Raw genomic sequence first — 21160 nt, 5'->3', positions numbered from 1 at the left:
AGATACGAACGTTCACGTTTCGTCGTTCCAGGTCGCCTACGTGGCCGGAGCTTAACGCCGCGGACAAACACACCATCACGCACGCCAGTGGTCAAGACGTTCTTTGCCACTTTCCCCACTGATTGCGCAATTCATCCTGATGCCCCTCCACGCAAAGAGGAGCACGCCGGAGTGTTAGTGCCGGCTGCAATGCTGACGGGCTCGTCGTAAATACGCGAGTGCGTACGCACCTAACGCACACACGCACCGAACAGTACGACCAGCAATGATGCAATAAAAAGTCGATTAAATAACGTACCACCGCGCAATATCGCTAGGTGAGTTGCGAAAATACAAACGCATCCGTGGACCTTTCGACCTCGAGGAGAAATTTCGCGCGACCAGCAAAACCCGATCGTCAATCCCACCCAGCAGACTTTCGAGCGCGGAGCACAATTCGAACGCCTACGCGACCTCGCCCTTGTTTTAGGTCACTCCTCATTGGGTCATCGGCTGACCCAATTCGAGGGTTACTCTCACTGACCCAGACCTTCTTTACGCTCGCGGACGACCCTAATATTATGTCATCACAGAACTTTGTCACAGTTTGAGCATCGCGTCTGAGTGCCTCGGACCCCAAAAACGCTTGTCGGGATCGCCCTTCATTTTCCGTACGAAATTGCTTTCTGATTTTAAACAGTATCGACTGATATTGATGTCCTCGGACACCCGAGTTTGTTTTGGTCCACTTTCTCGTGGATAATGATAGTTTAAGGTCCCCTGGTGACGATAAGCTTAGTTCCGGGGAGCCTCTTATGGGTTAAAATTTTGAATTGTTTCATTTACAATTTTGAGTTTTTAACACGGTATCCCATGGAGGAATTCACAATGATATTAATCGTGTAAAAATTGTACGGTGTTCGAGTTTCGAAAAAGTTTATATCGCGAAGAAAATTTATCACAGATTTCATTTGTTTTAAAAAAAAAACATTACCTTACGCGGCTTGAAAGAAAGAAAACGTGAAAAAACTTTAGTTTTCGACGCCATCAAGTTTATTTTTGAGACTGACTCACGTGCCTTCATTCGTCTAGTAGCTTCACTTTTTTTTTAATGAATTCCTTTCCCTCGGTGTCATTACAGCGATATAAACTTTCTTTCGCAATAAAAATGTTCCCTAAGTATTTCAAGTGTCGGACTCGATCATTAACTACTCAAGTTGAAGTATAAATTTGATCTTTTGTGATATTTTTAAAGCATTCTATCACATTCTCGTGATAAAAATATTCTCAATCTGCGTGTTTATTCATTTTGTTAATAATTTAGACTTTAAATTAATCAACATAAAGTAGTTGCAAACGTGACTAGCCGTAAAGCTGCCAAACTACTTTAAACGTAAGTTTGCGTATTCCTTCTCCAAAATTTGTGTTTCGATCGGGTTCTCCAGATATCTAATAAACTCTAAACTGTATTTTCACATTTGTTTCCATTATTATTTATTTGAGGCACGCATTCACCTCTTCCCAGGGCCCGTATGGGACCATAGACACAGATTTCGTAACCCTGTGACGTGAACATTCGAATTTGCCCGCCGGAGTGCCAAAAATAAATTTGTAAATTGAGCTCGGTAGTCAATCTCTGACGGGGAAATTTTTCTCCCCCCCCCCCCCGTTGAAGAGATTTGCGCGCCGATTGCCTCGTGCTCTTTCGTTCCGGGACCGGCAACGGGATAAGTTGGGGAAACGAACCGTCCCCACGTGATATTAAGACACATCTGGGCATCGATTTCATCGGGTGTGGCCAGCCCGATTATTTTGCCGATTTCCGTCTCCCATTTTCTACCGTCGCAACTTTCCTGAGTCCCGGGGCAAGGAGCCAACGAGGGATTTCCACAAACAAAACGAAAACCGATAAGTCAATTTTTTTTTATGTTTTCTTGGAAAATATTATTGTAAAGATTGGATTCGAATAATTTATAAGAGTGAATGAGAAGGAATGAGCATTACGGTCTAATAAGCCTCACTTTGTAAGAAACAAAATTGTTACTATAGTATGTTTATAATTGATTGACCGTTAGCGTCAATGTTATACAATTCGATGGGACCAGAAATACCTGGGTCATAACGTATGCCTCTTTACTGAATGTAGCGTCACTTGCTTCATGTGTAACCATAAATCATCTACACCACCTTGATCAATAAAATAATATTTCTACAACCCTATAATTTCTTTGTTATATTTTCAATAAATCTCATATTTTCCAATAATTCATTTGTTCAATAAATTTCTTAAATTCTTTGAGACGAATTGCCTCTCAATTCGTCATCTATAAAGTTGTTTCAAACTAAATATTTCAAAATCCTGGACACCCGTGCAGGTCGGCGGCAGCGAATTTGACTTAAACCTTGCTCGTCTCTTCTGGACGTGAGACAATTCATTTCTGATCTCCTCAAAATCAGCAACATCAAAATGCATTGACCTCGAGTTTCCCATAACTTTTGAAATAAAATCATTTTTAGCTGGATGCAAACGGGCTGAAACGCCCCGGAAGAAGCTGTTTGCTCGATGCATTGCAAAATCTTCGGGACTTTTGCAAAATCAACGATTTTCAGTGGTCCGGATAACTCGTGAAATTTGTTGGAATGCTCAATGGGTTTTTACGAAGGAAAATAAGTACTGCGAGTCGTGCATCAAAGTTGTGGACCGACGATAAACATTTGTTCACGCCGTATTCGCACGAGACTGCTCGACCTCCTTTCCCAAGCGTTAAAAAAATCGCGCGGAATGACAAAATATCTGGACAGAATGTCTTGAAAAGGCGAGGATCCAAGGCGAGGAGCTTTTTCCGCTATCGTTCGCACAGACGACAAAAGCGACGTCGCGTTGATTTTGACGATATATGAAAAGGAACAGATAAGGGGGAAATGATCTTTGGAGAAATTCTCGTAACAGTGATTTCATTGCGTTACAACGTGCAAACACAGGCTTTCAACTAGCGCATGGAACGCACGCGCGCAACGGAAGACTGGCACTTATGGAAAGTAGCAGATCTTCAAGCTGCGATAGGAGAAGGGAACGCCTCCGTGTAATTTCTGATCGAAAGAGCAGATACAAAATTCACGACTGTGAAAAAACCCCGCGATTTTCGCTCTTCGTGTCGAATTATCCGGGGCTCCTCGACAGTTACTCGCTACTTTCGTACTTTTTACGCGCGGAAAACCCCTTCGCCTCGAGATCTCAATCGCGATCTTTTCCGTTCAAATGGACAGAATTCACCGCGATCGTTCACCCGCGCAATCGAGATGTTCTCGCTCGACGTGCTTGTTCAGGAAAGTGAAACCTCCGACGAATCGGAGAAGGAAGATTCTCCCGACGATTTGAACCTTTTTTTCATCGACATTCGCAACTTTAGCATTATTTCATATCGACCATCGACCTCAGAGTGGAATAACGTCACCGAAAGCTGTCAGTCTGACCCGAACTTGTTTCAGCTACTCGCGCGCTCAGTAGTTCCGTGTTGCTTTGAACGGACAACAAGAAAGTGGATTTCTCACAAGGCGCCTTCGACGCCGTCATCGCTGTGACGTTTCAGGGCTAACGTTTCAGGATAAAAGCGAGGTTGTTATGACGGACATAAAAGTGACTCGGAAACGGACACGGCCTCCAAAATAATCGGTGTACAAAAATTCTTAAAAGTTTCTTAAAAGATCGTTGTTCACGGGCATTTCAGAGGAAAATAAATGCCAATCTGCAATTACATAAAGGCTCGACGCTAAAATCCCGGCTGAGCAGAGAACAAACAATAATTTATTTCGTCTGATAGTTCGATGAAGGAGAACTGACATAGGAGAAAAGCCATTATGCAATTCGTGATTGTGGCCTCATGAAATAACTTCCTTGCAATACATAACGAAACAACAATTACGAAGTGTATGGATAGTTGGATTATTACTGCCAAGTCATTCATCAGCGACGAGACGATCCTGCGAATCTTCGGATCAGGAGAAAGTTATTGTGTCGAATCTTACGCTTTCGACGACGTCGAAAAAACCCCTCGTCTGTTGTGATCGGTAAGATTTTTCGATCGAACGAATACACTCGATCATTTTATTTATTCGTCGATTTTATCGAATCGTATAAAGACAAATTTCGTGAATTCGGGGGCTCGTGAGATTCGGTCAAACTGCTCGTCACCGCGGAGCTATTATTTTCTCGACTTTCCAAAGGCAAAACGCTTTTGGTTTATGCGTTAAAACCGAAATCAGATTTTTATAACTCCGTCTGGAAGGCGAGCAGCGTTCCATATTCAAGGTCGCGGAACCCGCGAGCTTTGAACTCTCGGAGAAGAGAGAAAAGGGAGCTACGAGCACACTCTCAAGGCCGCTGTTCCTCCTCGACGAAGCGAAAAAGTGTGTCTCATCCAGGCCTATCTACGTTTCGTACTCTCTAGCCAGTCTACCGAAGCGTTCCGGGCAAGGCGGCCTACCGCGGAAAATGTCGGTTGCGCTCGCGGCGAAAGATGCCTCGGTGCATGAAAGCGAAAGTCTCATCTCCTCGGAGCACCGGAGCGATTTGATGCTCTCGCGTTTCAACGCCTCCGAGAATCGAATCCGAGACTCAGAATTCCCGGAGATACTTTCAGCCGACGAGTGCGAGTCCGATGCACTTCCAAAGGACTGATAGACTTCTCGGAAGCGTTGTTTCGAGAAGCACCAGCTCGGCGAACTCGCGGAAAATCGCAAGTTATTTCGATTCTTACAACGCTCCTCAGGAACTTCATTCCCATCTTCAGCCTTAAAATTCTTCGTCTTTTTAAGCTAAAATTAGAGCAATAATTTAATTTAAAGTTGTACATTAATTATTAAGTTATATAATTTAATAATTTAATAAAAAATTGTAGATTAGATATAAATTGAATTAAAATTTAATAATTTAATGAAAAATTATATTCTGCATTTTTATTTTTGATTAATCCATTCCATTTGCAGTACAAAATTTCGAGTTCAATAGCTAATTGTTGAACCATTGTTTATATCCACTCTCTAATCTATTCTGCTTCACCTAATAAGACCTTCAAAATTCATCAATGAATTCACATCCGAGTTGATATTATCGGAATAATTCGGCGAGTTCGGAAGCTCAATCGCTGAAAGGTGCAGCGCAGAAACGGGCAAAAATCTCGCGAACCAACGGCATTGTCATATTTTCCTCACGGTTCGTAATCTTTTGCTAAACATCGAATCTTATATCATAGAAAGAAAGGAGGATAAAGATCCGTCACATGATCGTGAAAGCGGCAATTCTCTGGTGGCAAAGCGCGGTTACGTAAAGCGACTGGAAAACCCGAGTGTATTGGCTGCACGGGGTTCAGAACGTTGCTTCAATTTATATATCGATGCGTCACTCATTGTATAATCTTTTGAAGAAAAAGTGGCACGCCGGGGATCGCGATTAATTGGCCTTTATGACCGGTGACAAAATGATAACTGATAAAATTTCATTGAGCTGATAGATCGCGAGAGTATTTTATTCTAATGGCACTGCTACTCAATTATTATTGATGACGATTTTCAACTGAATCCATTATGAAACGAGACTTAAAAAATCCTTGGAACGGATCAAATGGAAGTTTGAAAAAAGACCAATTTTCTGGCGCGTCTGGGCAAATGCGAAGCTATGAATAAAACATGCCTAATGACATATGAACCTTGTAACGTGACGACGATTGGCTATAATTACTTTCGATAAAAAAAAGCTCGCGGGAACGTCCGTTTTTAGGGACAAACTCCGATCGAACGCGACGTCGCGGATATTAAAATTAACGCGACTGTTTTAATAACCTCTCATAATTTTGGAATATTCGCGCTTCCAGAAACTGAAATCGGCACGTGCGTGAGTCGAGAAGATTCTCGGGAACGGGCCCGAGAGACCTGCGGCAACAGGCGGGAATGCACGAATGACGTCACGCGAATGAATATTTGTCAGAGTCTGTAAATTTAAAAGACAAACAATCCGTTTCGAAACTTTGGCAAAGGCTTACGAAAAAATGTGTTAACTGGCACGAACGAGTGACTCCGCAAGGGAAATTGCACTGCGTAAAAAACCTTTGTTACGGTGGAGCTTTCACGAGAGAAAGATTGCAAGGCTCGTGGTATTTCTTATGTTTTAAGAGCCCGCTAGAGCCTCCAATGGAATGGATGTTCACTCGGAGATGTCACTGAGCAAAAAACTCAAATGTATAGGCGAGTGCCACTCCGACCTACGTCACGTCTGGTTAAACATTCCAACACTATTCCTTGCAAGGCCAAGCACGCCTCAACAACGATAACTTTAAGATTAATATCTCAACTTACTATACTCGTATGTACACATTTTGAGTACGCCAACGCTTCGAATATCAATTACAGGTCGTCAAAAAACGTTTCGAGTGGTCGTTCCTTATCCCGTGTCAGCGATTGACTCTCGTCGACACTGAGATCAATACCCGTGTCCGCTATGCAATGTAATCAACTCACGATCGCATGGTCCATGACGAGGAGAAACTAATTTCATAGCCCAAAACTTTTCACTGTTCGATTCTTCGGCTTCGGGACAACCGATCCGTCAACGAGATCGTTTCAGGAAAATATCGTCATCCGCGGGAGAAATTGATGAGGTTTCGATTACTGCCGGAATAATCGACTCGAAATGTTGCTCGGCCAGGTGAAGTTTGAAAATTGAATCTTGGCATGTTAAGGTTGTTGCTTAAAATTTTTGAGATGAATAAATATTGATGAAAATTTTCCCATTTGTTGATACATCTTTCCTGAATACACTCTTTCAAGGAAAACTGAGGTTACCGAACTAATTTCGGAGAGATTAAACGTTGAAGTTGAGCAAAAATGTAATTTCATTACATCTGTTGAATGGGACAGAGTCGTTGCCTTCACACTTTTTTGCTTATATCACTCTTATTAATGAAGAAATTCATTTGAAAAACGACAGTTCAGATGAGGACGATATATAGAATGATTTTATTGAAAAGAACAGATAGTTTACCGACTAAAATAACAAAAAATCGCCGAAAATAAGTGACTGCATCACGATCATATGGGGATAACTGAGACTGCCGTGTAGAAATGCGGCAACATTGCAACTACGACACTAACGGGAGCAATTCCGTGACAGATTCATGATTCACACTTTTACAATGCGACGGCTCTCGACATCAATTGATTCGAAACTTTTGACATTCTCGTCACAAATCACTTTTCGTTTTTTTCCAGCTTTAACCCTACACCCTCATGTGCCTTTTTTCATACCCTCAACCTCATGATCGGGGTTCGAACGCACCTCACTTTTTTTCTGCTTATAAATCCGGTCCTACGATGCTAAACTGACTTTATCCTACACCATTTTCTTCGTTTTTTTATAACGAAAAGAATGATGTACGATAAAACTAATTTCAATTGAATTTATATATAAAAAAATCCGTTGATAATCATTCGATAATGCCGCTTGTTGGGACAGAAGCGTAGTTTGAAGTTCGCGTGGGGTGTGCTCACACCCCAGTCATGCGTTCTAGGGTCAATGAGCATAGTGCGATGCTTATAAACGCGAGAACTGACAAATCGACCATTCCATCGATGAGTTTGAGGTTTTTTTGAATTTGTTCTCCATCATTTTCGTTTACCGCAATCGTTGACATGATAACCTCCAAAAACGCCGGACGAAAAAAAATGACACGAAAACACAGAGGCATATAGGTCTCACTGCATCCAATCCAACAGCTGAATATGAAGAAATCACACAACGTTGCCAAACTTTGTTGGTATTTCAACGCAATTTTCAATCATCGAGAATAAATTTTCTATCAACTTTGGGTGATTAAAATGAACGTATTTCTGAATTATAATCAATATTATCATTCACAGAGTTGAATACTTTCGCATTGTTCATCTGAATTAAAAGTAATCATTTATTGTCTATAAGTTGGCATTGCTGACGTCACTCAATGCATAAGCATAGGAGTTCCGTCCCTTACCCCCACCCTTTCAAAAGATTTAGCAACAACCTTAATTGCATGAATGAGTCGACGAATAATCAGTCGCAAAATCCCATTGAGGAAGGAGGACAGTCCACGAAGCGAGAGTACAATCGCTTTTTCGATAGTCGTCTGCTGTACGTTAAGGAAGTTCACCTGGTACCGAGTTAGTCAAAAGAAATGTTATTGCGACTGGCGTAGTCGGTCCAGTGAGTTTGGCAACGCTGCGACCTCGCAACCTGTACCGTCCATTAAACAGCTGTCATTGACAGAATTTTTCACGCGCGTTTATGTCATAATCAGTGTTCAAACGTTTACCATTATTAAAATATGCCAGAAATGTCGAAAAAAACAAGTTTTTAGTAATTACATCAATATTTTCTTATATGTCCTTCATATTTTATTACAAGTCCCTAGTGTGAGTTGCGTCGATCGAAAAACGTGGTCTGCGGTTTGAAAGAGCGCGCGGTTGCAACGTTGCGATCATGAAAGTAACAAATGGGTTAACCTCACAATAATCACCATTTTTCGTGAAAAAAATCATTAATTGTAAACTTAATAAGTATTGAATGGATTTTACGAAGCTGTAAATATATTTTTCCATCACTTAGGGAAGTTTCTGCAAGAACTGTTTGTCAATGCCAGCAAATTTCGTATATAATGACGGGGAAACCACTGAAACCCGTGAGAGACCGTGTTCATTTGGAGAATCCGTTTTAATTTTTTTCTCACGAACAAAGTATCTTCGGGCCTTAAAATTTTGACAAGACATCTTATCATTATTCGCTACCGTGTTAAAATTTTTTTACCGAAATCTCTTTGTTAATTAATTTATGATTTTGAGAATTTATGATTTGATGAGAGGCCGGATTTTCTGAATCCGGCCTCTCAATTATGAGTCGATGCGTTGTCCTCATTTTGAAAGGTGCTTGATTATGATGGTCAAATAAATTAGAAGTTATGACGATGAAATCGCAATGCTGTTTGTACGAATGCAAGGTCGAGAGACGACCTCGCGAATTCTAAATTTATTTGGAGCTGGGAATCATTCTCACGTTCCTACTGCTCCCGAGAAAGGATTTTTTTCAATAAAAAATGTAAATTCACGTTTCCTTATGGGCTGCCGGAAATGTTGAGAAAAAACGCTGCAATAATTTTAATCAAGGTTCGAATTGAACGAACAATCGATTCAACAATTCCGACAATAGTTTGGAAGCTTTGAGGAATTTCCTTTTGTCGGATCTGAACTATAAATATACTTATGAAATGTGAGAAAATTTGAAAATATTTATTTGTTTACTTGGCCAATAAAAATTGATGATTTACGGACGCCGATGAAATTTATCGAGAAATTGTTGACCCCCGAGGCCGCTCATAATACACTAATAATAATTCACACATAAAAGCTTTGTAAATTAGGGAAAAAAGGTGACAAAAGAAAATGTTTATAACCACTAAACGTCTCGTATTTTATTGCAATTTTTCATCTTCTTTCCAGTGTTAATTTTCACTCAAGGACGAGTCAAGCAGGTTCACAGCTCAAGGTCTCTCGTTGATAATAAATTTGTTTACGACCAGAAATCGTTTTTTCAACAGCTATATTTCGTGCGATTGCAGCTTCGGTGCTGCCATCCGGCGGACCGGTTCTCCGAAGATCGGCAAAGTCGTATAAGAACGTGTTAAAATAATGGGAAAAAATACCAATGGTCGGTATAATCGATTTTCATTAAAATCCTTCTTGATCGAATCAATTTAAAAAATATGGACTGCAGCTCAAAGCGAGATTCTACTAACATTAGAATGAAGCAATCAAATCGATTTTATGCAGACTACAAATAGTCGAATAAAACTGCAGAAAAAATTACACTATGCGAGGTCTCCCAATATTTTTAAGTAGATCCTTTTGTTAAAAAATCAAAACATTCCGTCATCAGACAAATTGGATTTATTTAGAGACGCGGCAGCGTCTTGACGCCAAGCATTAATTATATTTCTTCCTCTAATTATCTATCCTGTTTCTTTACAAAAATATAATCATATCAATTCAATCAAGCCAAGTACAAGTGATGTTTGTTTTTAACCCAAACAAAGCCAAAAAAAAATCAAGCTTTTGAAGAAAAACTTGGCGTGCATGGTTTTTCAAACTAATAAGTGTTCCAAATAATTTAGGTGAATAAACTATAGCCAGCAGCGATTTTATTGAGCTTTTTATTTCATTAAAACGAAAACTAAATTTAGAAAAATAAAAAAAAAAAAGTATCGAAAAAAAACTTCCTTGAAATATAAGCAAAAGTTTGAATATCCAAATAAAAGTCATAAACTTATTTTCAATCAAGCTTTTGAAGAAAAACTTGGCGTGCATGGTTTTTCAAACTAATAAGTGTTCCAAATAATTTAGGTGAATAAACTATAGCCAGCAGCGACTTTATTGAGCTTTTTGTTTCATTAAAACAAAAACTAAATTTAGAAAAATAAAAAAAAAAAGTATCGAAAAAAAACTTCCTTGAAATATAAGCAAAAGTTTGAATATCCAAATAAAAGTCATAAACTTATTTTAATAGGCTTAATATTTAGTCCTCGGTATGCAATTGAGTTTAAGTTTGCTTCAATTTGCCTCTGATGCAGGGCAATGGACAGCGTCCTTACCGAACTCATTTTGAATAACAAAACAACAAGAATTATGTAAAATAGCAAAATTTGAGAAACTGATGTGCATGGTTTAGTTGGGTACATCTTGAAAAATGAAATTTTACCTGAAAAAATGTCGTATCACGAGTCAAAATAATGGATCGTTTGCGAAAATTTAAAAGATTTTTCCATTCAAACAGTCGTTTTGTTATGGAGAGAATTGAAAGATGAAGATTACGATGGCAGCAATAGAGACTGGGGACAAGATTGAATGTTGTGAAATTTGAACGATGCCAAATGTCAATTTTCATGAAATAATGCAATGAAACTTATATCGTGATATTCAAAGGATTTTGTTTTAATTTTTATTTGAGTTTATTCAACATAAATTCGAATCCAAATTCAGAGCTTCCTGTTTCTTATTATTCCAGCATCAAAGAATTCTCAATTTCTTTCGTATTATCCTGGTTATGAGGAACAGCATAGTGGCGCGCGTAGAATGATTTCCCACACATTTTCTACATGCTAACATCGAACGTATACGTGCGTGCATATTTTACAGCGTCCTCGAGTTTCAAGGACGAATCCTCCCGTCCGAAAAGTAAATTTACTCGTCAATTTGTTTCGTCACAATAAATTTAAAAGTCGCAATAAACAAACGTGTCGTGTCATCTGTAGAAGCGAGCTAGACTAATGGTCATCACGTTTCGTCATCTTTTGCTTGGATTTTGTGTGCCCGATACTCATCTTACGACTTCAAGTTTTCCCAACACAATTGTAGAGGAACGTGGACTCATGCGTATTCCAAAAAAGACGAAAAGAAGGACGGAATATGAATTTTCACAACTGAATAATAGCCAAATGATGAGAATTTTATAATGAAAAAAAAAAACAAAACTCTTCGATCGATCGTTTAAGGAGTTTCGGTACAAAAGTCAAAATATAAAAAAATTGATGAAATTTGGTGATAATGTTCTTCAACATCAAGTGCGAAAACACAAATTTTTTCAAAATTTTCTTCTACTTAGTTATCGAGTAATTAAGCATTAAAGCAGATTTCTTATGCCCGGAATGTATACCTATATATATGGAAACGCTATGCTTATACACGTAAACTTTAGTGATCAATTACTCGATAACTGTGTAGAGGAAAAATCTTAAAAAAATTGTATTGTCAAATTTGGCACTAAAGAATATGTTCACCAAATTTTATAAAATTCTAAACTTTTTGAAATTTTTTATGTTTTTAGCATGGTTTAGCATGGCAACATTGTATCGCCTGTACCGAAACTCCTTAAATTCGTAAACGAGGTTTTCTGAGCCAAAAAACACGCGGCGATTCGGCTCCGAAGGTCGATTCGCAGAGTGGAATTTAACAAAATTTTTCGTATCCGGGAGAACTTTTGAGTGTCCGACGAGATGCTGTCCTCTCAACATTCATCCACGAAACCGAGCGATAAGAACCGCCTCACAAGTGCAAGGAAACTCCCGAGGAACCCGCTCTCATTGACCGTTGCCGAGACTGGTTTTCTTTCCTCGGACAATCATTCGACGCTGCTCCACACCGAGGTAGATTCCACCGTACGTGTAAAACACGCGCGTGTGGACTCTCAGACGAAAAAGCGTGCTGGACTCGTCGTTGCCTTTCACTGCGAGAGTTTCGACGATAACTTCTCAGACTTTGTTCTCCGTAGTGCGATGCCTCACAGTCTACGGAGGCGCAAAAGAGGAATAGCAGGTGAAGAGTCTCGGGCAGAGTCAACGCACATTTTCATAACGATTTGGTGACAATCGGCCAGTCACGCGCTCAGAACTTCGGAGGGAAACGACAAGTGGATTTTAGAAATCGGAAGCTGCGCGCGATTAGAATCTCTCTCAAAAACGAAACTCATTAACGAAATTCTTGCGCAGTACAGAATGGTGGGGTCAAGTATTATGCAATTCATTGAGGAACCGTTTTCGCGAGCTTCCCCCCCCCCCCCCCCCCCCTTGAACAGGGGACATTCAACACCCAGAAGAGATTCTCAGAAGAGATATTGGAATGCGAGAAGCCTTAATTGCGAAAAAGCACAGAAATCATTTTTCACGTCAAATTACACATGCGGAGATCAACGAAGGATTGGCAAAGACTTTATTCTTCGTCACCCCGGCCAGGGTGGGAGCTCGATCGCAGCTCCTGCAAAGATCGATCAGAGCTTGGAATGACGACGAGGAACGAAATCTAAAAGTCGCCTCCAACACTGGTGCGCAAGGAATTACGAAAAGCTTGTATTTCTCAGTTTGAAAAAGTTGTAAAAAGGCGACAAAAGATGGAAGACTCTGCGAACCTTCGAAGATCTCGGACCACCCAACGCTCCACGAAAACCTCAATCGCATCGCAGGCCAAGTAAACACGAATACATTAAAGACGAGGAATAAAATCGACGGAATATATATTCGGGGCTCCGAGATGATATGCGGAGCGAAACGTGTTAATGTATGGCGAGATTGGAAGTGGGCGCGAGCTCGAAGTCAAGAAATAAAAACTTGAACGTGTATTCTGCACGGGAGCTTTCTATTTTTCGGGGTTTCCGAGTGATTTTTTTCGAAATCTCGTTAATAAAATGATCGTACACACGTGAAAATATTGACGTTCATTTACGACGGAAGCGACGAAATGTCGCACGCGTACGCGAGACGAACGACCATGGCGGAAGGAGGACGTTGGAATCTCCCTTCATTTCCCCCGACACTCCTCGTTTCTAAAATCGCGATACACGCAAGACATATGCCAGGTGAAAGCCCGAGTATGGACGGCCATTTAAGCTTGAATGGCCGTCGAATCGCGGAAGCGATATGTTGCATTCATAGCGATTACCGAGCATCGCGTATATACGCGTGCTATTAAATCCATACTACGACTATATTATAATGGTAAATGCACTGTTTAACCGGCGTTACAGTCAATGTGGAACGTAATTGTAAACGTGTGTGAATACTATGGGAATGTGCATCGGGCATTTCGCACTTTAAGGCGCGAGCCGCAGAGGTGTTTTTAAAGTTTATTTACTTTGCAGCAATTCTTGCTGAATCGATCGACTCTGATGTCGTTGCTGACTGTAATCAGAAGCTCTCTGATTACGATCATTTCTGAAATACTTCAGAGGCAAAATTCCTCCGACACGTTTCGTTCGTTGAGTAACAATTTATGAAGGAAAAATTGATAAAATTGCGGAGAAATTCATGTTCGTTGTAAGAACGTGGGACACTGCGAGAGACGGAAAGGGAAAATGGAAGTTCGCGACAAAATAGTTTTTGGAGGAAACAAAATTCCGGATGTTACAACGAAGATTCTTCATGCTGGACGGAGAATGTTGAAACGATCAAAAATTTGATTGAAGGGAGTCAAAAAAACGTTTTGAAATTTCAATAAAATTTTGTTTCGTTGTTTTATGATAATCTTTTCATTAAAAAATCAACGATTCGTTCGATGGGAAGTAATGTTGGATTAACTTAGATCGGGATAAAAGTTCATGAGTTATTCATGAAGCTTCAATTTCCGAGAGCTCGCGATGTTCATTCGCAGTTACGAATGACAAATCGGAAAGTCAAATCCGCGCGCAGGGGGTTTACATTGAGAATTCGTGACGGGAAAATTTGATGAGTTTTAGTAAAAAAAACCGCGTCAGTTGTCAGTTTTACCTGCGCCTAGTAAGCGCCGTATCCAAGCACGTCGCGCAATCAATTCACTCGATTGCATGATTCAGTTTTCGTGATTGCCGAACGAAATGACGTTCGTATGTGTTGGAATGGATTGCAGTCTTTATATTTATTCATTGCTGCGGAGTTCTCGAGGTTCACATGCTCAACTTTCAGGCCAAAACTTTGCACATTTTGGAAGTGCACGGAGAGAATTAAAGGGCAACATTTAGCGTGAAATTCACTGCAAAGTTTACCGGATGCGATTGACTACGGGGACAAGTTAACGAAAAATATTTATTCCTGTAACGCACTATAAAATTTTAAATATTTTAGCGAGTTTGAAAAAACAAACGCTTCTAAAAAGAAGAATATCACTTCAACGAGCTGTAAAATACAGAATTTCGCAATTTTTTCGGGTTTTTATAGGTTCATATGGAAGGTAAATACATAAAAATGGAAACAAATTTGGAATTCTTGTCGCAGACAGTAATTAGGATCTCCACATTGTATATACAGCTGAGAAATTTCGACAACCGGCCTTGCGCATAAACCATGTATACAAATTAGTATTTCTCACATTAAAAAATGTTTTTGTACTCTTGAAATATCCTTGAAACCATACCGAAAAGTTTGCTATGGTGAGTTATTTCCGTCTATCCTAAAAACAGTACCGAAAACAATCGATTTTTTTTACTTTAAGGGGGGGGGGCAGGACCCCCCCCTTAAGGAGGGTGGATAGCGACGATACAATGTTGCCATGCTAAACCATGTTAAATACATTAAAAATTTCAAAATGATAAGAATTTAATAAAATTTGGTGAACATATTCTTTAGTGCCAAATTTGACAATACAAATTTTTTAAGATTATTCTTCTGTACAGTTATCGATTGATTCATCACTAAAGTTCACGTGTAAAGCATATAGCGTTTCCATATATATATATATAAGATATCTGCTTTAATGCGTAATTACTCGATAACTAAGCAGAAGAAAATTTTGAAAAAAATGGCGTCTTCGCACTTGATGTTGAAGAACACTATCACCAAATTTTTAATTTCTTATCATATTGATGAATGTAGCCACCCTCCTTAACCGGACATTTCTTTAGACATTTTTTTAGACGTACTCCGATAAAAGTTCCTACTTTGAACAATGAATATTATTTATTAAACAGGAAAATTCAATTTTTCCCATAATAATATCATGAATTGCAGCTCATCTCCGCACTATCATTACTGGACAATAATTTGTCAAATTCAATTCTCTCCGCGTGGATAAGAAATTGATTTTCTTACATTCTACTCGAATCGAATTCGAATAATCTGTTGAGCAATGCAAGTGAACGAAGATTGAAATGTTGTAATAAACTGTACCTGGTGAGTCCGTTGCTCCAGCTGAACATTTTACGGATCCTTTCCGCCTGTGGATCGTCCTTGGTGCTCGTCATTTTGGATGCGTTTAAAATCCGCAGTCACAGTTTTCGAGTAACTCTCCGTTCTCCGGCAGCTCGCTCACACACTGACACTCGATTTAAAAAAGCGAGTAAAAACGCGATCGAATTGAAGGATCTTCGATCGATCCCAGGCGTCTTCGGACTCACCGGTTGCACATTATTCCACGCTGGTTTATAATTTTTTGCTCTTATGTCCTCGGTCCTCTTAGTTTCACCGGTGTTTTCGAATCTGTTGATGATTGCGAGAGCAGGTAAACCTTCAGCGAGTGTTTCATTTAAGGTAAAACTGGATGGATAGGCTTGACCAAAAATTATATCTTGATCGGAATTTCCGTACTTCGTGATGCAATAAAAATCTGAAAAAATTCAACAACATTTGGAAAGCTATGAACAACAATTATCAATAATAATATTGCCCAAAAGTTAATAACAAATTGTTTAAACAATTAATTATTCAATAATTTTGCGGTGACCTATTGTTTTTTTTTTTTACGAATCGAATGTGCGCATTTTTCTGAATGCTCATAATTTTTTTCAGAATTTTCGTGGATTTGTGAAATTCTCTTTTTTAAATTTTTTAAGTGGCTCTATTTCTACATTTTTGATCCAGTAACCTTGAGACTTTTCAAAACTGATGGTAAATATGTCTTCTAAAACATATCAAAAATTCAAATTTTTTAAAATTTTTTTCAAAATTTTTTCAAGAAATTTCAAAAATCCATGAAAATTCTGAAAAAATTTATGAACATTCGGAAAAATACGCACATTTGATTCGTAAAAAAAACAATAGGTCACCGCAAAATTATTGAATAATTAAAAACAATTTGTTATTAACTTTTGGGCAATATTATTATTGATAATTGTTGTTCATAGCTTTCCAAATGTTGTTGAATTTTTTCAGATTTTTATTGCATCACGAAGTACGGAAATTCCAATCAGATATAATTTTTGGTCGAGCCTATCCATCCAGTTATACCTTAAAAACTGCAAAGCAAATAGTCGTAGGGAACGAACCAGCGATGATTCGTTTTCTTTATCACGCGTCTAATGCGTTTTTATATTTCTTCGAAAAAAATCTGACCCGTGTAGTAATAAGGTTCCTAATTCATTCTGTTTTCGGTCATTAAGAAACAATAGCATCGATAAGAAGAGCCGAAATTCCGAGCGCGTTTTAACGACCCAAAATGCCCGAACCCCGACTCGCCTCGAATCGGCTCATCTCGTTCCTCCGTTGACATTGCCGCAAGATTCGCCGACCGAGAGCAAGCGCTATTAGAAAGTGCATTCGGTTTGCTCGCGCGACAAACGCGCATGTACAGCGATATGTTCACATTGCATAGTGAACGCACGCACACACTCTCTCTTTCTTTCGTTTACCGCGTAACTTTTCTCCACGTCATGAGAGCCAAACGCAGAGTTTATTGAACTTTTACTACAAATGTAGCGTGTTTGTGCATTGAGGATTGTTCGATTTGCCGAATCGGACGATTTTGTTGCGATCGATTAAGGATGCACGTGCGCATCGTATCACTCTTTTCATATTTTTAAAAAGAATTAGCCCGGTTATTCGTATGCAGCAGAATATTTGTAAAAAAGCATTATCTTTATTTTTTAATCGTGAATAATGTTCAAGTTGAATTCATTGCAGAACATGTTTCATTCCGAGTCTTTAAGATGATGGATCAGTCGGTAATCACACCTCGAATTTTTGAAATCGAAACTCTTTGACATCGTTCGTCCGATTAAAATAATAAAAATGTCATCGTACGCAGCACGATCGTAAAAATCCGATGACATTTTTATTTTCGATTATTTTTCGATCAGACGAACGATGTGGAAAAATTTCCTCTTCAAAATTTGCAGCTATCAACATCAGAAATCAGAGATCAACACATGTAACCTTAAAAATTAGAGCTGACACTTCCATTGACAATATTACATAGGTTGTGACGAGTGACGTATGGGCCTGCAAAATTTCAAGATTCCGTAACCACTTGTCGTCTTCAACTCAATATTTCTAATTCGGATGGCCGCTGACCACTCTTTTTTAACGTACCATTAGATTCCGCGCGGTTCAACAAATAATGGTTTCAATTTTTCACATCTAATTTAGAAATATATGAAATTTTGAGTTGAAGATGGTTGAAGAGGCCAGTGATCATAAGCGACATGTTGATTTCTGTACTTTTCGACTGTTAAGGTATTCCTTTCGCACGACCGTATTTTTTGGTGACGAAAATTGAGGCACTCAAAATTTGGACTGATTTTTAACCTCCGAGAAGTCGCGGTTATACAGAAAAAACTTCTGCTTCTGCCACTTTTTCAACTTCCATCGTTAATGTCTCTTTTAAGGATTCGGTGAGCCTTTATTTTTATCGTCGCTACGGATTCCTTAGATTTTTTTCTATCAGGAATTTAGAATTATTTAGTATATGAATTATTGAATAGAAACGTGGCGATGCGAATCTCCATAAGCTTCCAAATAAATTTTACAATTTTTGGAGTTTTAATTATTTATTAAATGTTTGAAAGCCTGATCTGGAATTTCGACAATTTATTCGCATGCACTTTTACTTTACTGTTATTTAAAATCAGTTATTTGCAGAATATTCGGGTTCGTGAAAAGAATACCTTAATATTTCAACCAAACGGTCGATAAGAGGTCATGAGATTTCACAGGCATAGAAAAAAAACTGAAATGAAAACGTCTGAACCGCTGCTATCATGTGGCAAAAAAATTTTCCACCTTCAGTTGAACTTTGAACAATCGTTCACTTTCGAGTCGACTGATTGGAACACAAAGTTGTTATTTCGTACGAAGTGTTGTCAAGTTTCGAAGGAGAATGGAGTGATTTGGAAAAAATCGGTCGCTAGGACCGTTCAGAAATTTCTCTCCGTTTCGTAGATGCTTAACGAGCTTTGTTGAAACGCACCAAGTTTGTTTTCGCGCATTCGACATTGAAACGCGCGTGTCGCTAGTTTAGTCGCGATGTTTAATTTCGTAAAAAGTTGCATGTCAACGAACGACGAAAAATAATCGTCACCGATATCGGTCCAAGTGAAGATTTCCTCTTACGAATCGTTCTCTATTTATTTCTCAGCTAAAAATGACCTCGTCGACTGAGCAGTCTCGGTGTTCAACGACGAGGACGAGTGCAGCGTTGCATCAGTTGATGCTTCGCTGCTCTTCTCGTAAGAACGAGTTTATACATGTGTTCACGTCAAAAACACATTCAAGATTTGCGCACACGTACTGAACTCCTGAGCAATTATCATCTATGACACTCGCTGCTTCAGACACGAGCTACATGAAAATAAGGATCCTCATATTGTGTGCGAAAAGAATCAAACAGCAGAAATCCTTCGCAGGTAACGGCCGAAGAAATTGAGGCAAAATAATGCGACGCGGTTGCTCAGTGTTCAGACGTTTCTCGACACTTTTCACTGTGCAAAAGCGAAAATCATTCACCGAATTATCCAATTTTTATGGAGTCCAGTGGTCAAATGAAACGATTCGTTGTCAGGCCGTTAGGAATTAAGGAGTCTCGATACATGTTAATAAACGTTGAGAAAATGACAAAATTTGGTGGTAACGTTCTTCAACATAAAGTGCAAAAGCACAATGTTTTTCAAAATTTTCTTCCACACAGTTATCGAGCAATTAAACAGGATGTTTATTATAGCAATAAGCGAAATGTTTACTTATATTTAAACGCTATGCTTAAACGAGTGATCTTTCGTGTTTAATTACTCGATAACTGTGTAGAAAAAAAAATCCAAAACAATATGTATCGTTGAGTTTCGTATCAAAGAATATGATCGCCAAATTCGATAAAATTCGCAACTTTATGAAATTTTTTGTTCTCAACATATCGCTCGATCGCTCGGGCCGACGTGTTTTTCTGCCAGGAATTTATTGACACGGGAGCTAATTACGATTCATCGATGACGAAGCTCCTCGAAGCTGTTGTGAAGGATCGCAGTGTGGAGAAAGGACTTTGGCACTTTTCGAGAAAGTCGGCTTTTTCATTGACGAGCATGCGTGCGCTCATAGAAATATTGTGTGAAGCGAATTTCAGTCACGATATCGGAGTATCGTAGAGCGGAGGATTTCGTCGTGTGCTCAGGGGAATGAAATTTATTTCGAAACTCTGAGAACGATTGAAATGTTCGTCAACTCCGGCTCGGGTCCCAGAGCCGCAAATCACTGTGTTTTCATGAAAGCTGGAGAAATCGGGAGCACCGGAAACTTCCAGCTTCGTTGATATAAACGAAGGCGAAAAGTCACAGAAGCGATGGCGTGCGATCGAAAAACAGTCGAGTGCTGATAGCGTCTACTTTACTGAGGATTCCACGACGGCCTTGAAGCAACAATCTTTCCATCGCTCCATATGTGGAAAATGAACGCTAACGGACCGTCTCCGATCCCCGCATCGCTGAATTTCGTGTCTCCCGCAAACGAGCACCGAGCTTCTGGGTCCGCGCGTTTTTCCAAAGGTCATCAAACCTCTTCAATGAAACGTAAACTTTCCGCAAGACTTTTCGCGAATCCGACTGCGACCATCGCTTAAATTAACTCCGATTTCGGGCTTCGACAAATCCAAGATTTCCGAGTACTCGACACCTTTCGATTGGTTATGAAACGTTGACAGAAAAACGGAGAATGATGTTCGCGAAGGGGGGGAAAAAGTTGGAGCGAAAAATGAATCGAGTTGTGGAGATTGACGGAGAAATGGTCGGATAGCAAGGCATTTGCCGACCGGCTGCTTACCCGAAACGTGATTTTCTATTGTAATCATTTGTCGCGTTTGAACATTACAGATCACTGAGGTCACGAAGACATAAATTTCAAGGTTACTCGTAGTTTTATAGGTCACTACTGAACAAGACGGGAACGAGGCGTGTTCGCGTAGTTTGTGTCAAGTGCTCAGGCCGTCAATGATCAACGGTAAGTTTTCGTGCGTCAAAATGCAAAAGGAAAGATCAACTGTCCCGGGGGTAATGGAAACTGACCATCCGAACCGTCTGAAAGTGGTTCCCACACTGAAGGAACGGAACGAAGATCGTTGGGCAAGAGAGCAGAGAAATATGTATGCTCGTACGATTCCTGCGCTCTCTCCCAGCAGCTCACACGCGTGTGTCCGTCTCGTGAATGTACATTTGTGTTGCGCGTACCGGAGGCTCGGGGAGGGAGAGCCGCAAGGTGCGCGCTGGTGAGCTCACCCGTGCTCGCATCCGAAGAATAATCTTCGGGCGCTCCGGATACGCCGAGGCTAACGAAGATTTAATTACTAACGATCGGACCGGAGCTTAACGATTTTCCGCGAAAGATGAGCGTTCGCCGAACGAAATGTGGCGAACTGCTCGGAATTCGCGACGCTTCGCTCGTCCACTTCT

The 21160-nt window shown here is 39.7% G+C and overlaps 1 protein-coding gene and 1 long non-coding RNA gene across 2 annotated transcripts in view; one reads left to right on the top strand and one right to left on the bottom strand.

Annotated features, from left to right (window-relative positions):
* Positions 1-20793, bottom strand: part of snu (snustorr) — a 61913-nt gene extending 41120 nt beyond the window's left edge. The window contains exons 1-2 of the mRNA XM_043416929.1: positions 20535-20793; positions 15684-15992 (exon numbers count right to left, since the gene is read on the bottom strand). Coding sequence (XP_043272864.1) covers positions 15684-15757 — 74 coding nt within the window. The 5' untranslated portion in view covers positions 15758-15992; positions 20535-20793. The remainder of the gene's footprint in view (positions 1-15683; positions 15993-20534) is intronic.
* Positions 1-21160, top strand: part of LOC122409400 (uncharacterized) — a 37661-nt gene that overhangs the window by 5603 nt on the left and 10898 nt on the right. The gene's annotated exons all lie outside the window — the stretch shown is intronic.

This window comes from Venturia canescens, chromosome 4 (genome assembly GCF_019457755.1).
Source record: "Venturia canescens isolate UGA chromosome 4, ASM1945775v1, whole genome shotgun sequence".
NCBI classification, from domain to species: Eukaryota; Metazoa; Arthropoda; class Insecta; order Hymenoptera; family Ichneumonidae; genus Venturia; species Venturia canescens.
The sequence above is the reverse complement of the archived record's forward strand: the minus strand, read 5'-3'. Positions and strand labels throughout refer to the sequence as shown.